The sequence below is a fragment of the Lactuca serriola genome, chromosome 9, assembly GCF_051521515.1.
Source record: "Lactuca serriola cultivar US96UC23 chromosome 9, Lser_US96UC23_V15, whole genome shotgun sequence".
In the NCBI taxonomy this organism is placed as follows: Eukaryota; Viridiplantae; Streptophyta; class Magnoliopsida; order Asterales; family Asteraceae; genus Lactuca; species Lactuca serriola.
The window spans coordinates 86,695,460-86,713,222 of NC_136416.1; the positions used below are offsets into that span (position 1 = coordinate 86,695,460).

Below are 17,763 nucleotides of genomic sequence, written 5' to 3' on the forward strand. Positions count from 1 at the left end.
ATTCTCCCCCACTTAATTTAGATTTATCCCTGGAAATTCTTGAACAAGAGGACCGTTGTGATGTTTAATGATACTATTCACCTTTTTGATGTCCATTAATCGCACTTGAACACACAGCATTGGAATCATGACTATCTTTTCTAGTTGTTCACCACCATCGATGCTGAGATGGATTAAGTTACTCCGTACGGATATCCATCTCTCAGACAGAATCCCAGTGGCTAATCCTTCCTTCTACTCCTGGACAAGCAGCGTATGATCTCTCCTGACCTACATTACCATTTGTACCATGGATGGTGCCAACCATGAATTTGATTAAGTTTTTGAGTTAGTCTATGATTCTATTTTTCTGGAATAAAAGGATAAAATTTTGAAGTTTTTGCTATTTAATTTTTTCTTTTGAATCAATGAAAACCATAGAGCCTAAGTAATTTTACAAGATTCTTCTTTTCTCCCCTGTTTCATTTCTCCCACGTTCATATCTTCCTATTTTCTGTAGAGCTAATTCTTATAATTCTACAAGAATCAAGTCAATTGATTCCTACACAAACCTTATCTGTCATAATAATAAAATGCCACTTCTTGCATTGGGTATCAAATTCAACACAAAAAACCGATCGATAACAATCCCACCATGGAAGGACCAAAGATGCAGTATCATGTGCTCACCAGAACTAGGTACATTGCATGGGAAATTAAGATGAAGGTTTCCATTAAAGCACATGAGGCTATGATTACCATTCACCATGATATCCCAGAAGAGATCTTATTGTCGATAACGGAGACTAAAATGGAAAAGGAAGTGTGGGAAACACTCAAGTTTGGACAACGAAAGTAAAATCTTTTATAAAGGTTGAATTTTAGATTCTTAGCATTAAGGAAGCCGAGACGAATGATGATTTATACAAAAAAATCAGTAACGTCATGAGCATCATCCAGATGTAGGGTCACACCGTGAACAAAGCATACATGGTCAAGAAAATGTTACGAGATGTGCCGGTAATTTTTTTTCAAATTGCATCAACCGTCAAGTAGTTTTCTAATCTTGATAGCAGGTCTATTTGAAGAACTAGTTGGAAGGCTAAAGGCGCACAAGAAGATAATACAAGGGCATGTGGAACCACATGAAAAGAGGTTATTAATTACTCACCACAAATGGACATAAAAGAATAAAAACAAATCGAGGATCATATGCATTTCTCAAAAAAGAACAACCGCAACAACAATCAAGCCCAACAGGGTCGGGGAAGGGGTAATTGTGATAGATATGGCAATTACGCAAACCGTGGAGGTCATGGAAGATGCAATAACCAACAGTCTGCTGAAAAGTTCTTAATTTTCCTATGAGTTAATAAATCTCTTCATGTGTTGTAACATACTGATTTTACAACAATTTATTTCATTTTTTATTATAGAAAAGCACAAGTGTCATAAAATCCAAGTCACGAAAAATCCTAGGTATATCAATACAGTCATCCAAATAAGAGTGTCAACATGTGTATATCATAAAATCTATGAGTTGGAGTGTACAATCATGCCTTCGTCTTCTCGTAATCATCTGAGGTACGTGAAACATATTTAATCAACAACTATAAGCATAAAACTTGGTGAGTCCTTCCCAAAATATCCATTTAACACAACATAGTGAGCAACTATGGGTTTTTAGCAAACCTGTGGATTATTAGCAATGCCAGTGGGCTAATTGCACGCCCTATGGATTAACAACACCTTCGAGGTAACCCTGGGAATTCTCAGCAATCCCAAAGATATCTATAATATAGTTCAATTCATACATAAAAATAATAAGCACATAACACCAAGTTGGTCCTACACATAAATGGTACCAGATATGTAAATATAGTGATACGACTCACCTCACAAGTAGCAGCTAAATACAACAAATCACACAAGGCGGATGTGACATCCCCATTTTCACGGCCAGAAAAGACCGATTTGTTTATGTTTTGTTTTATAAAATCAGAGTAATCCTTTGATTAAAAGTGTTGCGGAATTTGTTCCCAAAACAAAATATGATAAGAATTTATCAAAGTATTTCTTTAAAGAAATGTATTTTCATTAAATAACAAAATCTCGGGATGTCATGTTCCGATACAGACCAAAAGCATAAACAGTATAAAATAGACCTTACAACAATTATTTATAACTATTCATCTATAATCCAAAATCTCTCGTCAAGTCCACCAACTTATACTCTTGTGCCATTACCTGTAAGGCAAAGAAAATTGAGTGGGTCAGGCTTGGGAGCCTGGTGAACATATAGGGTTTTCAACCCACAATAATATAATTATTATATTCAATCATTAAACAATCAACCCAATTACCCATCCCCATTATCATCTTTATTTCTTAAGGTTTTACCCTAAGAATCGACTATCCTTCCCTCATTCATTCCTAAAGATTGGCCTAAGGAATTGGCACAATGTCCATTGCTGCCCGAAGTTCCTATAACAAACACTAATTCCATAGTTGCCAAGGTTCATCTATACAGTACTAAATCCAATACTAAATCCATAGCTACCAGGGTTCATCTACACTGTACTAAATCCATAGCTACCATCGTATAATTATAAGGCACTAAATCTATAGCTGCCAGGGTATTTAGAGTACACCGGTGAACATCAAGTCCACAACACCTACAAGTTGTGAGCTTGCTAGTGTTCCACAAGACTGCCTAGAATGGTCTGTGGTTGTCATCCCTACTCTGATGAATGACGGGGGCCATCGTTTGGGTAAAGATTTCACTCATTTTTCACCTGTCCCCCTCATCTCATGATCTATATCAACTTTTGTCTCATCCTCAAACTCATCTTTCGTCACACACCAACTATATCATCTACCCATGTTCTACCGAACATATTTGTAGATATAAATTACATATATAGTCTAAATCATTTAAAAACCTATATGAAACCTTCATTCAACAACCATCTCAAGTAAACAAACAACATATAAACACGTAACACGTAATTCATAGCAAATACTTCATATCTATGTCGTAGAAGAAAGTAACTACACACTCACTCATAACATAAATGTAATATATTCAACCAATACTTGTATTAAAATCATGTTTATGAAAGGGACTATACACTCACTTGATAAGACGATTATCGGACAGCTCTATGACTCTTAAAATAATATTCTTTGATGAAACCGGGAGATCTTCACAAAACCGGGCTTCTCGCGGGCAGAGTTTTGGCTTGTCAACTCTATTTCTCGGGATCTTCGGGGATTCGGGACTTGCTTCGGGTCTCGGGATGATACCGGGCTTCGGGGGTATAACTTGCCAAGTAAAAGAAAGTTTAAGGGGTGAAAGGAAAGAAATTAGCAAACAACTTCGGCTGGCCTCACATTCTATTTATAGGGTGAAGCTAGCCTCTGAACGTAGCGCATTCCTTGAACGAATGCAGCGCATTCCTTGGATGAACACAGCGCGTTCCCGGGCGTCATTGCTTACCGAGCTTTGGAAGTGATGGCTATGCGACTAGAGGGCGACGTGTCCAATCCGAGGCCTAGTAATGAACGTGGGACGTTCCTCTTCCGAACGCGGGGCATTCCTCCTTTGGGATGCGTGCCTCGAACTTCAAAAAATCATAACTCTCGCATATGATCTTCGTTTTCAACGTTTCTTATATCCGCGCGTAGATGATATTATGCTCTACAACTCTCGTTCAGACACCGTCGGCTAATTTTGATTTTAAATTTTATTATATTATCTTTAGTAGGTCGGGATAGGAAAACTCCGTTAGGAATTCACAACTCCTTCATCTGACGTCTGTTTTCGTCTGTGTTTTTATCGTTGGACTACTATCGATGAGATCATCGATTCTCGTTTAGATTGTTTCGTCTAGAAACCACTCGATCTCATATTCGAACTTTAGGCTGCATACCGTGAAGTCGAAACTTCAAAAAATCATAACTTCCTCATACGAAGTCAGATTTAGACGTTCTTTTTATGCACGCTCTCGGTTTAACGTATTCTGCGACTTTCGTATAGATCGCTAAGGCTAAATATCGCTTTATTGTAAATTCACTATTTACGTCACGTAGTTTCGTACTGCTTCTGTCACGAAACATCAACGGTAACCTTGTGACATATACTACAACTTGGCTAAAATTATTTATTCTAAACACTCTTCTATCAAAAATTCATTTTTGATGCATATCGTCTCTAAATTGACTAGCCCGGATCTATGGGCGTTATAGCAGACAGGTATAAATAAGTTCCTAATCAACAATAAGGAAAGCACCCTTTTCTATCAATGCTCAAGACATAATTTTCATCAAAAGTCAACAATAGTCCAAGTCAACAGTTCATGCCCTGCGTAAAAGATGCTCTATCCATCGCATAGAGCATGGGTGGTTACAGGCTAACATCAAGTTATGCCCAATGTTGCTTATATTACACCACACATAGTTGTCTGAATGCCAAAAAGCCCATTAAGCTCTTAATACAGAAAGTTAGCTCCTCAAACTTTTAGATATGAATGAAAGGGACGACTTAATGGATAAAGTCTCTAACTTTATCCTTTTGCATGCCATAAATGAGCAACAAACCAAGCCCTAAGTCCATGAAATGCACTAATGCTCAATATCTCATGCATTAGGCAGATAGGGGTAATAAAGCCCTCAAATTTATGATTCAGAAACCCCAAAAACGACAAGAAATGATCATTAAGTGGCTTGGAGTAAATCATTCTCACAAGATCCAAGGTTATGGGAGAAAAAAACATATAGAATGCATAACTACCTAGATCTACCATGATAGACTGCCAAGATGGAAACTTTATACCTCCAAGAGGTGGACAACAAGATAAATAATCTCGATCTACAAGTCCTAGAACTCTTAGATGCTTCTCCAAGGGACTTCTTCTTCATGGAATTCACACACAAACACTTTATAACCATAAACATCTCTCACAAATGATTAGGGTTTTAAGGGACATGATAGGAGGATGCAGGTTGGGTATGAAGAGGCCTTGAAGAAGTTTAGATCCTTTTAATTAGGCTCATAACCTAGGAATTAGGGTTTAAGATTATGCGTATTATGTGTTGCGTAACTAGGCTTGCGCCCAGCGTAAGCCATAAAATGATCACTATGAATCTTTTCAAACGCTGACCGTAGGACGCCATCCTATGCCCCGCGTATGACTCAAAACACAAATAAATGCTTAAAATAAATGAAAAAAGATCATACCTGCAGGTTCGAGTGTTACAAATCTTCTCCACTAGAATCAGACTTCGCCCTTGAAGTATTCAATCTTGATTAAAGTAGGATATTGGGTACGCATCTCTTCCTTATGTTCCCAAGTCTACTCCAAACTCTTTCGGCGTTGCCACTACAGCTTCACCAAGTCCACCACCTTGTTCTGTAGAGTCTTCGTCTTTTTGTTGATAATCACTACCGGCCAATCGACATAATTCAGACGTCGTGAACCTGAATATCATTCAGAGGTACTACAATGGTCGCGTCTGCCACATACTTCCTTAAATGGGACACATAGAAGGTGCTATGAATCTGACCGTGCTTGTCCAATAAATCTAAGCGGTAGCTACTACGCCCACCTTAGTTGCTACCCAGAATGGACCAATAAACCTAAGACCGAACCCCCGCTTTTTGAATTGGATGACACCTTTCCTAGGTGACACCTACAGAAGTACCATATTCCCGAACTGAAACTCCAAATCACATCGACATCGTTAGGCGTCGCACTTCTAGCGACTCTGATTTATCTGAAGTCTCTGCCTGACATGCTATATAAGCTCCGTCGTCTTGAGCACTATCTTTTATGCTCCCCATGTCCCTCTGACCAACATCTCCCCAACACATCAGGGTCCGAAACTTCATCTTATAAAGGAGCTCAAAGGATGGCATACCAATGTTGGCATGATAGTTATTCTAATATGAAAACTTAGCCAAAAGAAGGCAGGAGTTCGAACTCCCATAGAAGTCCAAGATACAAGCCCTCGACATAACCTCGACCGTCTAAATGCTCTGCTCACAATGTCCGTCTGTTTCTGGATGCTAAGTGGTGCTAAAGTGCAACCATGTACCCAACTCCTCATGGAACCTCTTCCAAAATTTGGAAGTAAAGTTAACATCCTGATCTGAAACAATCGAAGTAGGCACCCTATGGCGAACAACCACATCACGAAAATATCATCTTTTTTTTTTCGTATATTCAGGCTCTTTTATTCAAAATAGGCCAACCAAAAGTTAGTATTTATTATCTAATGTGTGTATAATATATATTGGAAATATCATGAGAGTAATAATTCTTGCTTTTGCAGCAAAGTTTAATCTTGACAATTGGAGCTCATGAAGATGATTTCCTGCTAGAGGTTGCTTTACTAGCCAACTCATGTCCAAGTTTGGCGACTTTTTTGATTAACGTACTTATGTTATGTCCAATTAGCAAGTTCAATTAATTGTAAATATATATCTGGTTTTGGCTAAACGCTATTCTTATTATTGTCCTTGCTGATATCAACTATGAGAACATGTTATACTTCTTTGTCCTCGTGTTCTCTTCTGAACCACGTTAGTCTTTTTTTTTAATGTAATCTTGGAAGACACAGAAAGCATCACCTCAACGAGTATGGGATTTTGGAAATTAGTTAAAATTAAATAAGAATTGTTTTAACAAACGATAATCATACCCTCATACCCAATTCTATAGAAATGGTGTAAGGACGATATAAGATTTAGGCGACAAAATCTTCGTCCATAGATGACCTTCAACTTAAAAAGAAACATTATAACCATACAACAAAGAGCTGTAGAAAATAACTACCAGGTCTATCATTCAACAGTCTTTTAGGTAGTATGCAAGCAGCATTTCTCACTTACGTTACTTGACGCGAAATGGTTGACAGTTTATATATTCTTCTATTTTGGATGCCTTATTTACCTTTTTAAGAAATGTTAGTTTATTAATCAACGGTATGAAAAAAACATTGTAATGGTTAAATTACCATTAAATTAATGTTGTTCTTTTTTTAATTGTTGTACTTACTTCAGTCTATCATATTTGGTATTTTATTAAAAATTATGTTTTTTGTTGATCCTACGGTGCCGTTCACTTTTCTTATTCTTTATGAGATTACAAAAGTATATACATACATACATACATACATATATATATATATATATATATATATATATATATATATATATATATATATATATATATATATATATATATGGTGTGTGAGATTTTCCAAATCACACGATTCTTTAAATAAAATATGATATGATAGATATCTTTGTAGGGATATTGTTATCAAATTGGATGATAGTTTTGGTTTTTATGAATTATAACAATAATCATGCGTGTAATCAAATTACGGTAGTTTTTTTTAAACTGTAAGCCACTATTATGTTGATAAAACAAGTATTGTTCTTCATAGGAGGAGTTGTGAACTTAATGTCATCATATCATTGAATTTTGCAGCTCGTATGGATTTCACCGATCGAAGGGAAAATGGATGTAAGGCGTGGTGTGACACGTCCCCATGAACACCTGAAGCTACTTGAGATTAAGGGGTATTATGGTCGATGGAGTGATCTGGAACTTGTGGCTTACTTAATAGACAATGTTGTGGCGCTGAAAGAAATTTTGATTGATCCTCGGTGACAGGCTTAAAAGGGAACTTCAACATCAATGAGGTTCTCCAACATGAATGAGAACGCTGCTCGATGTTCTGCCAAGAGGTGTTAAATTGGTGATTCTTTAATTGTTATTCTTGATTTATGTTTTAATTGTGATGAGCCACCGTGGGTGTAAGATCATGTCCTCCCTTTTCAAGACAGCTACTATGGTGGTACATTCATGGATGGTGTAAACATGGCTAATAGCCAAATTTTTTACTTCCGTCATCTAAGAAACCTTATAATTTTATACAAATATGAACTACAGTAGGATCATGTTCCTGATTGTTAATTCATTTAGTTACCAACTCAATTTATTATCACAAACAAAAAACTTGATGTTAAATTGAAAAAGGTACTTGTTACTATGCTAAAATGTTTCACAATTCTTGACAGCATTCCAGATAAATGTGAGTTACACATTGCATGGTCACTGCTCATGTGATCTTTATTGGTCGAGATGTAACCTTTAATTTCCTGTTATAGGATACAATTGGAACCGCTCTTTCTTTAGAGGATGAAACTCATAAAATTATGTTGATTCAAGTGAAGTGATATTAACTACTCTAATTACATTGAGAATCAAAAATATTAATTTGTTTATCATTTTATCAAGTTATGTAATATTTTTATTATGGTCAGTTTTGACAAGTTTTTTTAGTGACTTTCGCCGGTTTGAAAAATATTCAATTTAAAATTGCTCGGAATAAATTTCGTTTTAAACTATCATTCAATCGTACTTAATTTGGGCAACATCATTTTCTTTGTAACCGACTTCATGTATGAGATTTGGTCAATTCTTGAAAACTTGATTGACAGAGTTCAAGTTTCAAGCAAATTGTGGATGTAGAATTATTTTCTTATTTGACATGATAATTAGTAAGTCAGTCAGTCCTAGGTACCATTGTCATGTAAAAAACATTTTTTTTTCCTTATATAGCAATTAGAACTCATCATCAATGCTTTTACCATTTAATTTATTTAACACTTTTCAAGGTATTTTGTAATAATTAATGGGAAATAGATGAGGGAGTGTCCGTATAGGGAATGTTTGAAGGTGATGATGGAGGAATAATGAGTTGGGTTTGGTGGCGAAACTGAGAGGGAAGAGGGATGTCAGATTAATCATCAATAAAGGTATAAGAAGTGATATAGTTAGAGTAACAAAATAGAAAGGTAATGTGTTTTCATTGGATGTAACATGATGAGACATGATAATCTTGTGAGAGGATAAGTCAACGTAACGGTACCCATGATGATGAGATGGGTAGCCCAAAAAGTTGCATGGTATGGAGCGGGTTGAGAGCAGCTGCAGATCCAGAAAGAAAAGTGAGGGGTTGCACAAATTTTAAAGGGATTACACTACTAGAAAAACTCAATTCTAAAGCTAGTTTTCATAAAAAATCGTCAATAAACCGATGAATTTTTACTAAATTCAGAATTATTAGACTTTATGATGGATTGGCAACGAATTCATGACGGATTTGTGACAAATTTTCCCTGAATTTATGACGGATTTTAATGAATTTTCACTAAATTTGTATTTTATGGGAAAATTTAAGGTGTATCTCATGCTAACCAGTGTAACATAGTAAATCCATCCCTAGGTCAGAGTTTACAAGGTATTGGATGTAAGGGAAACAAAGACATCCAAAAACACATAGGTTAGTGTAGCTTGGGGTGCTGCTTTATTAAACGAGTGAGATCTTTTATTTTTTATTGCGGTGGATGGTTATATGTCGAATAATTGGGTACCCTTGTGAAGGGTTTCCACCCTATATGTAGGTGGCATGTGAGCATAAAAGAGGAGGGTAAGTTTGATATTGTTTATTGTAAGAAACATTTATTCCGATGTACCATTTTAAGTAACGCGTGAGGACATGGGAATCGAAATTGAATACTTTTATGGAAAGTATTCATTGTTTGTTGTTGTATAACTACTACAAACTGGCAAATAGAATCCCCTTAACATAGTACAGTTACACAAGAATCCGTATTGAATTACGTATAGAGTACTAGTCATATACTAAAAACCATGTTGTTTTATTTATATTTTCATTGGCAAAATCAAATAGGATATTATCATTCCTTATCTACCGGACTTCGTTTACATACATAAAATATGGTTATCTCAAAAGATACCGTACACAATGAGACCTATTTAAAAAAAACATTGATAAAGCAATTTTCGATAATGAATGTCTATATTTTACTGAAAAGTAAATATTTTGAGAAATTGAAAGCCAATGACATGTTGGAAAACAATACAAAGTGTTAAAAGAAGATTACATTTTTAATTCTAAAAAAGCAACCACATAGCATGAAAGCAAATACAGAACTGAAAAACATGTCACGAAGGCTATGTTGAATCTAATATATACTTAGCCAGACAAGTGTGTGACCTTAGGATAGCCTAGGGAGTCTTTTAATGTAGTTGTTTCGCTGTTGAGCAGGTTTCAGGAATGTTTTGTGACTAGGTCGTAGTGGACACGAGATAATTCTTGAGGAAAGTATGAATAGGTGTGGAAGGTAGTATTTGGCCCATGCTACTGAAAGCACAGGATCATACTCGATTCAAGGAAGATTCGGGTAATCTAAGGACTGTTTAGGGAAGATGGCATGGTTGGATACCATGGTTTCAATCAGTGGTTCCGTATCTGTCGATCTTTTGGCTTGGCCTACTCAGGCGAGGATGGGTTTTGTGTTTGTTTAAGCCCGGTGGTGAAATTGTTGTGGCTTGAGTGGTTCCGACCCAAATGAGTATGTTGATTGAAAGTCTCGAGGTTTTTGTTAACAGTCATGCCTCGGGCCTCGAGACACGAGGAGGAAGTGGATGATATAAACGGCTGGGAAATTGCATCTGGGATTTATGTGGCAGATTGTTGGATTAGATTGTCGTTATCTGTGGAAAGGATCATACCCTTCAGATTTCCGAGTTCAAAGGAGTGGGCAAGCTTGTGACCTCCCGAGTTAGGTTGGATTCTTGGCTTGAGGTCTATTGTTCACGGTGGTTGGCGACAATATGTCAGCGCCGGTTTGTACAAGTGGTTTGGTGAGGCTCAAGTACCATAGCGATACGGGCGAGGACCGTATCCTTGGGTGATGGGAAAGCCAAGTGTCGGATTGTTGTTTGAGTTGCAAGCAAGGGGTGTGTGTTTTGAAAGTAAATTGGTAGTTTCCTATGCTCTGTAAGCGGTTATTATTGGAAACTTAGGGTGCGTTTGGTATAGAGAAATAGAATTACAGCAGAGAAGGGAAATATAGGGAAAAGGAATTAAAATGGGGAAAGAGAATTGATTACACTGTTTGGTAGAACAAGAAATGCACTAGAGAAATGATCATAAGAATCATCTATCTTGTTTGGTTGTATTAAACAATGAAATAGAAATGAGTTTTTTTTTGTTATTTTATTAATATTAAAATTTTTTTTTTTTATAAAAATGCATTATAATGTACATTTTAATTTATTAAAATATGCATCATTATGTTAAAATATTCATCCTTAATCATGAACCAGTTATTGCTCGACCGATCAACAAAAAAAAAGTATAATAATTAATTTTTTTAAATCTCTACGTGAATGTTTGAAAAAAGAAAAAAGTAAGAAGCAAACAATAAATTTATTTCATGAATCAATCGCATACATTAATAATAATAATAATAATAATAATAATAATAATAATAATAATAATAAAAAACTTTAATTGAGAATTAATAGTAGGTTAATATTTAGATTGGAAGAGATTTGTATTTTGTAGGGCATACCCACATCAAAAGAAGATTGGGCCAATGCCAAAAATGAAAGTAGCATAAATTTATATACAAAACGTAAATAAATCATGGGATTAAAGATTTAAATCGTGGGATGTAGCCGGCAAGGCTCGAAGTTCGATCATTTCATTTCTCCGCCTTTTTTTTCTTATTTCTCGTAGAGTTGATTTTTTCATTTTCCCACCTTTTCTCTATTAATTAAAGGGAATCAATATGATGGAAATGGAATTCATTTTTTTCCATTTCTCTCTATTTTTAATACAAACCAAACCAGAGAAATGGAATTGATTCTATTTCTCTCCCTCAAATTCTCTGTACCAAACGCACCCTTAAAGGTTTTCAGCTAGAATTCAGGTTTCTCTTGGGGTTCTTTTGGTCCGTATATGGAGGACTATTCTCCGTATGTTATTTATTCCATGATTAAGTATGGTTGTGCATGGTTGGGTTATGTTTTCGTTTCACCACCAGTGGGTGGTGGTTCGAGTTCCAAGTGGGAGAGAACTGGGATTCTCATTTTGAGCGTCAATCGTTGAGGGTTTGGTCAGTTTGCTGCTTTCAGATTTGTTGAGAAAATGTTGATCGATGAACCCTTTCCAGAAGTGGGTGTGTTCAGCTCCAGGTGAGTTTGTGGTTCTCTGGTTTAAGTGTTAAGGTGTCCTAGTCCATTGGTCATTGAGTTGTTTTTCAGCAGGAATTCTCTGAAGGATTCAAGTGGTGACAGTTTAAGAGCAAGGAATGTGTCACCTACCACACCTACCCTCATGTGTAGTGTGTTTATGTTCCCTTTGTCCTTGGGTATGTTTACCGTCAATGGTGCAGTGGAATTCTGATTCATAACAGACTCGTGTTTTGGCAATTTTTTAAATCACCTTGGAAGTCTTCTCGAGTTAGTTTTGTGTTGGTGGAAATTGTTCACCCTCAATCAAGTATGGGATCTTGTTGCGATCAATCATGAGGTTAAGAATTCCCTCAGATTGTGCATGGCAGTAATTCTTTATGTTTATATGTGGGCTGCTCAGGGTAGCATTGGGGTTTGGTTCGACTTATATGCATGGTTCGGTTGGGTTATAGCCTTCGAATTAGATCAAGAATTCGACCATTATCCTATCCGTGGATCGTGTGTGACCATGGTTCGATAAGGTTTTGTTTGGGACGTTAATTAGGTCCCTCCAAGGTAATGGAAGGAGGTGAGTATCTTTAGGCCCAAAGTGTTGGGCAAGCAATGTAATGCCGACGTTGTCGGTATGAGATCGGGAGCATTCCAGTCATGGGCTGAAGGCCGGGAAGGGCATTCCGACTCATGCTATGGGCTCGGAGACAATCCAGACCTATGTTGAGGACCTGTTAGGGGTATTCCGGTCATAGGTTGTGGTCCTAAAGGACAAGATTATTTATTTCTTCTATTTTTGATAATCTTAGTAATGACGTGTAGATGGGGATCGGAAGACCCATAAATCAGTTGGTTTGGATCGGGAGCGGTCAAGGATTGTTGGGGGTAATCGTCAGGTATTAGAAAATATATGTGGAAGGTGTGCATCATGTTTCTGGTTGTTCACAAGTTATTCTTAGAGGTTGGATGAAATGCAGAATTTCTTGGTTTAATCATCTTTTCTCGTCGGGTTAGAGGTTCATAATGGCATGGCAGAGAGTCAAAGGTTATTTTAAGGTTTTGGTACATCATATGGGTTTGGATTGGGAGTGGTTCACCATTGTTGTGATTTGAGGATCTTTTCTGCATGTTTTATGGTGTCTCGGATCAGGGACCGGGGGTAGAATTCATGAGTGGAAGCTCATCAACCTTGGGGAAGATCTTATGAGAAATCTTATGGATGGCCATTCCTTGATAACTTTTGGTGAGAACTCATGTTGAGAATCACGAATGTATCCGTGCAAGGGTTGTAAGTCTGGGATGTGTGAGTTAAGAAATGGTATGTCAAGGACATCAGGTGGAGGGTCATGAATTAGTTCATATGATGATGCTCTGGGATGGTTCTATTGGTGCCAAAGTTGGGCAGATCATAGGGTTCTCAGGAATATATCAGCCGTGAATTGTTCTGATAGTTAAGGAAATCTGTATTTTGTATCTCTTTGTGTTCACAGAACTATTATCATCAGGAGTTGAATAGATAGTTTAATGGATAAGTGTCATGGAGTTAGCATTGGTTCAGTAAATGTGGTTAGTTATGGAGTTAGACCCATTTCAAGTCTTGAAGGTTTCAGATAAGGAAAGGTTGGTTTGTTGCAAGGGATTATGGATTCGTCTTCCTCAGGATGTCGGGTTTGCCGAGGATGGTAAGGAATGATTTCAAGGACAAAATAAAATTTAAGTGGGGGAGAGTTGTAACACCCCATCTTTCAAGTAACTTCAAATTCATCCCTTGGGTTTTAATTATGTCATTTTTGGTCCTTGGATTGGTAAGAAGTGGCCATGGGAAGTCCTAGTGGCAAAATGGTGATTATGGGAACATGAGTAGTACGCAGGGTGTACATGTGAATACGCAAAGTGTACTGGGGCTCGCCCTTGTACGCTGGACGTATATATATGTACGTTGGGTGTACGTGTGTCTGGGTGAAGAAAAGAAAATTTGATAAAAGGATGAAAGTCGGACGTAGGCACCAATTTTGCAATTAAAATTGATAAAAGGAGAAGACTAAAGAAAAAAAAAACTAAGTATATTTTTATGAATATACTGATTCTTCTCTCAATCCCTAAAAAACCAAGCATATTTTGACGTCCAGTTTACCCTTAGAAAATATAATTAAAAATAATCAATTGAGTGGTTAGATTCTATATAATGAAAACTGGGTACACAAGAAGATATATATGACATCAAAAAGTTTTTGACCCTGGCTGTGTGTATCTGTATTTTCGGGAAGCAATTTTTACTTGTTTACGATAATAATAGTAATATATGATATCATTATTTTGTGAGTTAATTATGTATTCCATTATTTTGTGACTAAATTATGTATTCCACTACATGTAAGGTTGCCATAAGAAATAGTTGATTATTTTAGTCAAAAAAATAATTTAAGGCTTATTAAGAAAAGATTAGCAAACATTCCTCCTTACTCTTAGGAGTTTGTGTTTAGTAGGCATATTTAGGCAGTTAAAAGGGAAGTGTATAGTTCATCCCAATAAAGCATTTATAATTAAACAAAAGGAAGAAGATATGCCTTGTTCTTAATTAAAACCCTATGGTAGTTTATCTGAATTTCACATACATAAACAACAAACACTGCTTGCAAGTTCAATGGCAAGTCAGAGAATCAACAATTTAACTCCCTGAGGCGTTACTGATTTGAGCTGGCTGTGGGCGTAAGTTCGAGCAGTTTCCTCAACCTTCAAATTCTTCTTCAACTTCAATAAAGGTGTATTTCCAATCCGACCTTGACAGCGAGGATCAATCACGATTTGCTTCAGTGCAACAACGTTTTCTATTATTTGAGCGACTAGTTCAAAGTCACTCATCCGTCCATAATACCCCATGAGTTCAAGTACACATAGGTTGTTATAGGGACGAGTAGGAGTCGAAAAATGCCTTGCTTTCCTCTTCCTCCAGATGGGTGACCCCCAAAGTAGCTGCAAAAGGAAGGAGAGCTTAATGACATTTTTTTATCGTATTGCACAATCTTTGACAAAGCTACAGATTACATCTAATTTGCAGCATTGACAAGAGAATCATATGCAATGCCTAACTTCCTAGTCACATACGATATAAGAAACCTAAGTGAACGGCTCAATGGCATCATAAGAAAACGACTCCAAAAGATCTAGATAACTGTCCACATCTATGCTTCTTTCTTACCATTTGTGAATTTGATGATGGTTTTCTAATATAAGGGAAAGATATTTGGACAAGAAAATGTTGAATGTCTTTCCTTGTTTATCCTAAACAAGTGGTAGCATGGTTCCGTTAACTCGATAATTGGACATAGTGTAAATACCTGAATCGTGAAGGTCTCCAAAGATAGACATGCATTTGCTATGTAAGTGAAACGTAGCAAGCAGTTATCATTATATGCTCCAATTGTGAGCCTCAATTTCTTCACATTTGGTAGTTCAGGAATGGAATTAAGCATCAAACGTTCCTGTAAAAACAAGACAATGCTCTCATAATATTTCCATAAAAGGTTAGAAACACACCAGAGATGATACATAGTTACATACTAACCATCTGTAATATGTTGAGGGAAAGAACTTGGATGTATGAAACACAAGATGCGATCTGGCTGAATATATTATTTTGTAACCCTTCAGCTCCTTGGCAAATATCAAGTTCTTTCATTTTTGGAAGATGACCTAGACGTAAATCTATTGCTGGACCCTTGTAGGTGAACGATACAAGGTCAAACTCATATAAATAAATCGATCGTATATTAGAACAACCTTTTATTTCAAAATGTTTCAGTTTAAGAGCTTTCCCACCAACTAAAACATGTGCCATGAATCTTGAGTTATGGGCAAATAGTGTTTCAAGATGTGGAGAAGTTCTTAGTATATTCCGCAGGATTGCTTCTCTCACATTAACACCCTTCAAAACCAGTTTTCTCAAGTGATGTAGCTTCAAAAATATTCTAGCATTTTTGGTCAAAAAATGTAATGGAAAGTCATAATATTCAGCAGACATACGATACTTGAGGTGGTACATAAAATCCAGTTCAAGTGTCTGAACTTTCTTCTTCATCGCAAAGTGGAGCCAATAATCGATAGCATGTTTATTTCTACAATCCAAGTCGAAACAAATCCGAAATTCTTGAAGAAGAGAAGCGTTGTGATGTTTAATGATACTATTCACCTTTTTGATGTACATTGATCGCACTTGATCACACAGCATTGGAATCTTGATTATTTTGTCTAACCTTTCACCACCATCGATGCTGAGATGGATTAAGTTGCACCATATGGACATCCATCTCTTAGACAGAATCCCAGTGGCCACAGCATCCTTTGAGGGCATTAGAGACAATATCATCAGTAGAATTTCATCCGGCATGTTGCTTATGAAATCCTTTGACCTTGAAACTCGTCGAGGCACCTACACCAAATGCAAGTGATCAGTAAGCATCACAATAAAAGAATTCTCACATTCACCAAATGCTAGTGATAAGAATATGCATTGTGTAATTTAGACAATTAAATCTTTGAAACCATGGAACAATAATACTCACTATCTATTTATCATCGTGTAGATAATCAAAACTAATTGAACAAAACAACATTTCAAATTGCAAAATTAATTAATTCCTTAAATATATAGTATGACTGCAAGAAAAAAAATGAAGTGAACCAAAGGCATCGATTTCATACCAACAATCATGCTTATTAGTTAAAATGAACGCACATAGAAAACAAATCTTTGGGGATAATCCACGTCCGATTTTCAAAATCACCTTCAGCTACCTAAAAATGTGAAATCATGAAATTATGGAAACAACAACCTAAACTAAGAAAGTCAATCCCGATTTCAGTAACAGCAGACAACAACAAGTAACATGAATCATCGCATATGAAAACTAAATTTATGTGGATAATCTACTTCCGATTTTGACAATTAACACCAATTACCATAAAATTCGAGATGAAGTTAATAAAATAATGACCGATGCTACAAACTCAATCGCTAAATTATAACAAGGACACAATTAACAAGTAACAGGAAATAGATATTTAACAATTAATGAAGAAATTACCATGTTTTGAGCAGTGACAGACAGCAGCAAAGGCAAGAGCTTGAGATCGATTAGTGTTGCCGAAGCTTTTTAAGCGGAACTTTCTAGGCGTGGGTTTTATAGTAAAGTTGGGGTCGTTTTCAAAAAATATTTTTATTAGCTCTCAGCCACCGCTTCCAACTTCCCATATATACTTTGTATAAATAGCAAGTTAGGGCGAGGAAACGAGCACGAACATTAAAAATGGAAGGCCAAAATCAATAAATTAGAGAAAAGAAAAAAAAAAAAAAAAAAATATATATATATATATATATATATATATATATATATATATATATATATATATATATATATATATATATATATATATATATATATATATATATATATATTCAATCGGGTCTTAAGAATCTTTAGAACAACTGGCATGCTTTTTTTTTTTTAAGTATGAATATATCTTTTTAAAATACAAAATATATAGTATTTGTGTAGCTTAAATCTTTAAATATTGTATTTATTTTTATTAAGCTTATAAAATATTATATTTGTCTGAATCTATATTTCTAAATATTTTTTAATATTTATAATCAATTTTTATATTTTAAAATCATTACAATTATTTCTTTTTAAGCAAGAGGAAAGGAAAA

General features: G+C 35.9%; 1 protein-coding gene across 1 annotated transcript; it reads right to left on the reverse strand.

Annotated features, from left to right (window-relative positions):
- Window positions 1–14,583: 14,583 nt before the first annotated feature.
- On the reverse strand, window positions 14,584–17,286 carry LOC145074203 (F-box/LRR-repeat protein At3g58900-like). Its single transcript, XM_079020611.1, has 4 exons — window positions 17,138–17,286; window positions 15,619–16,482; window positions 15,392–15,535; window positions 14,584–15,026 (listed from the first exon to the last, which is right to left on the reverse strand). Exons 1-4 carry the CDS (start codon window positions 17,138–17,140, stop codon window positions 14,706–14,708), a joined length of 1,332 nt encoding a protein of 443 aa, XP_078876737.1. The 5' UTR covers window positions 17,141–17,286; the 3' UTR covers window positions 14,584–14,705.
- Between the last annotated feature and the right edge of the window lie 477 nt (window positions 17,287–17,763).

Excerpts from the sequence above, each read along its gene's own strand:
- LOC145074203 (XM_079020611.1), bottom strand. Across the intron at positions 15,536-15,618 it reads CCCTCAACATATTACAGATG|GAACGTTTGATGCTTAATTC; the intron begins GTTAGTATGTAA and ends TTGTTTTTACAG. Across the intron at positions 15,027-15,391 it reads TGGAGACCTTCACGATTCAG|CTACTTTGGGGGTCACCCAT; the intron begins GTATTTACACTA and ends TTCCTTTTGCAG.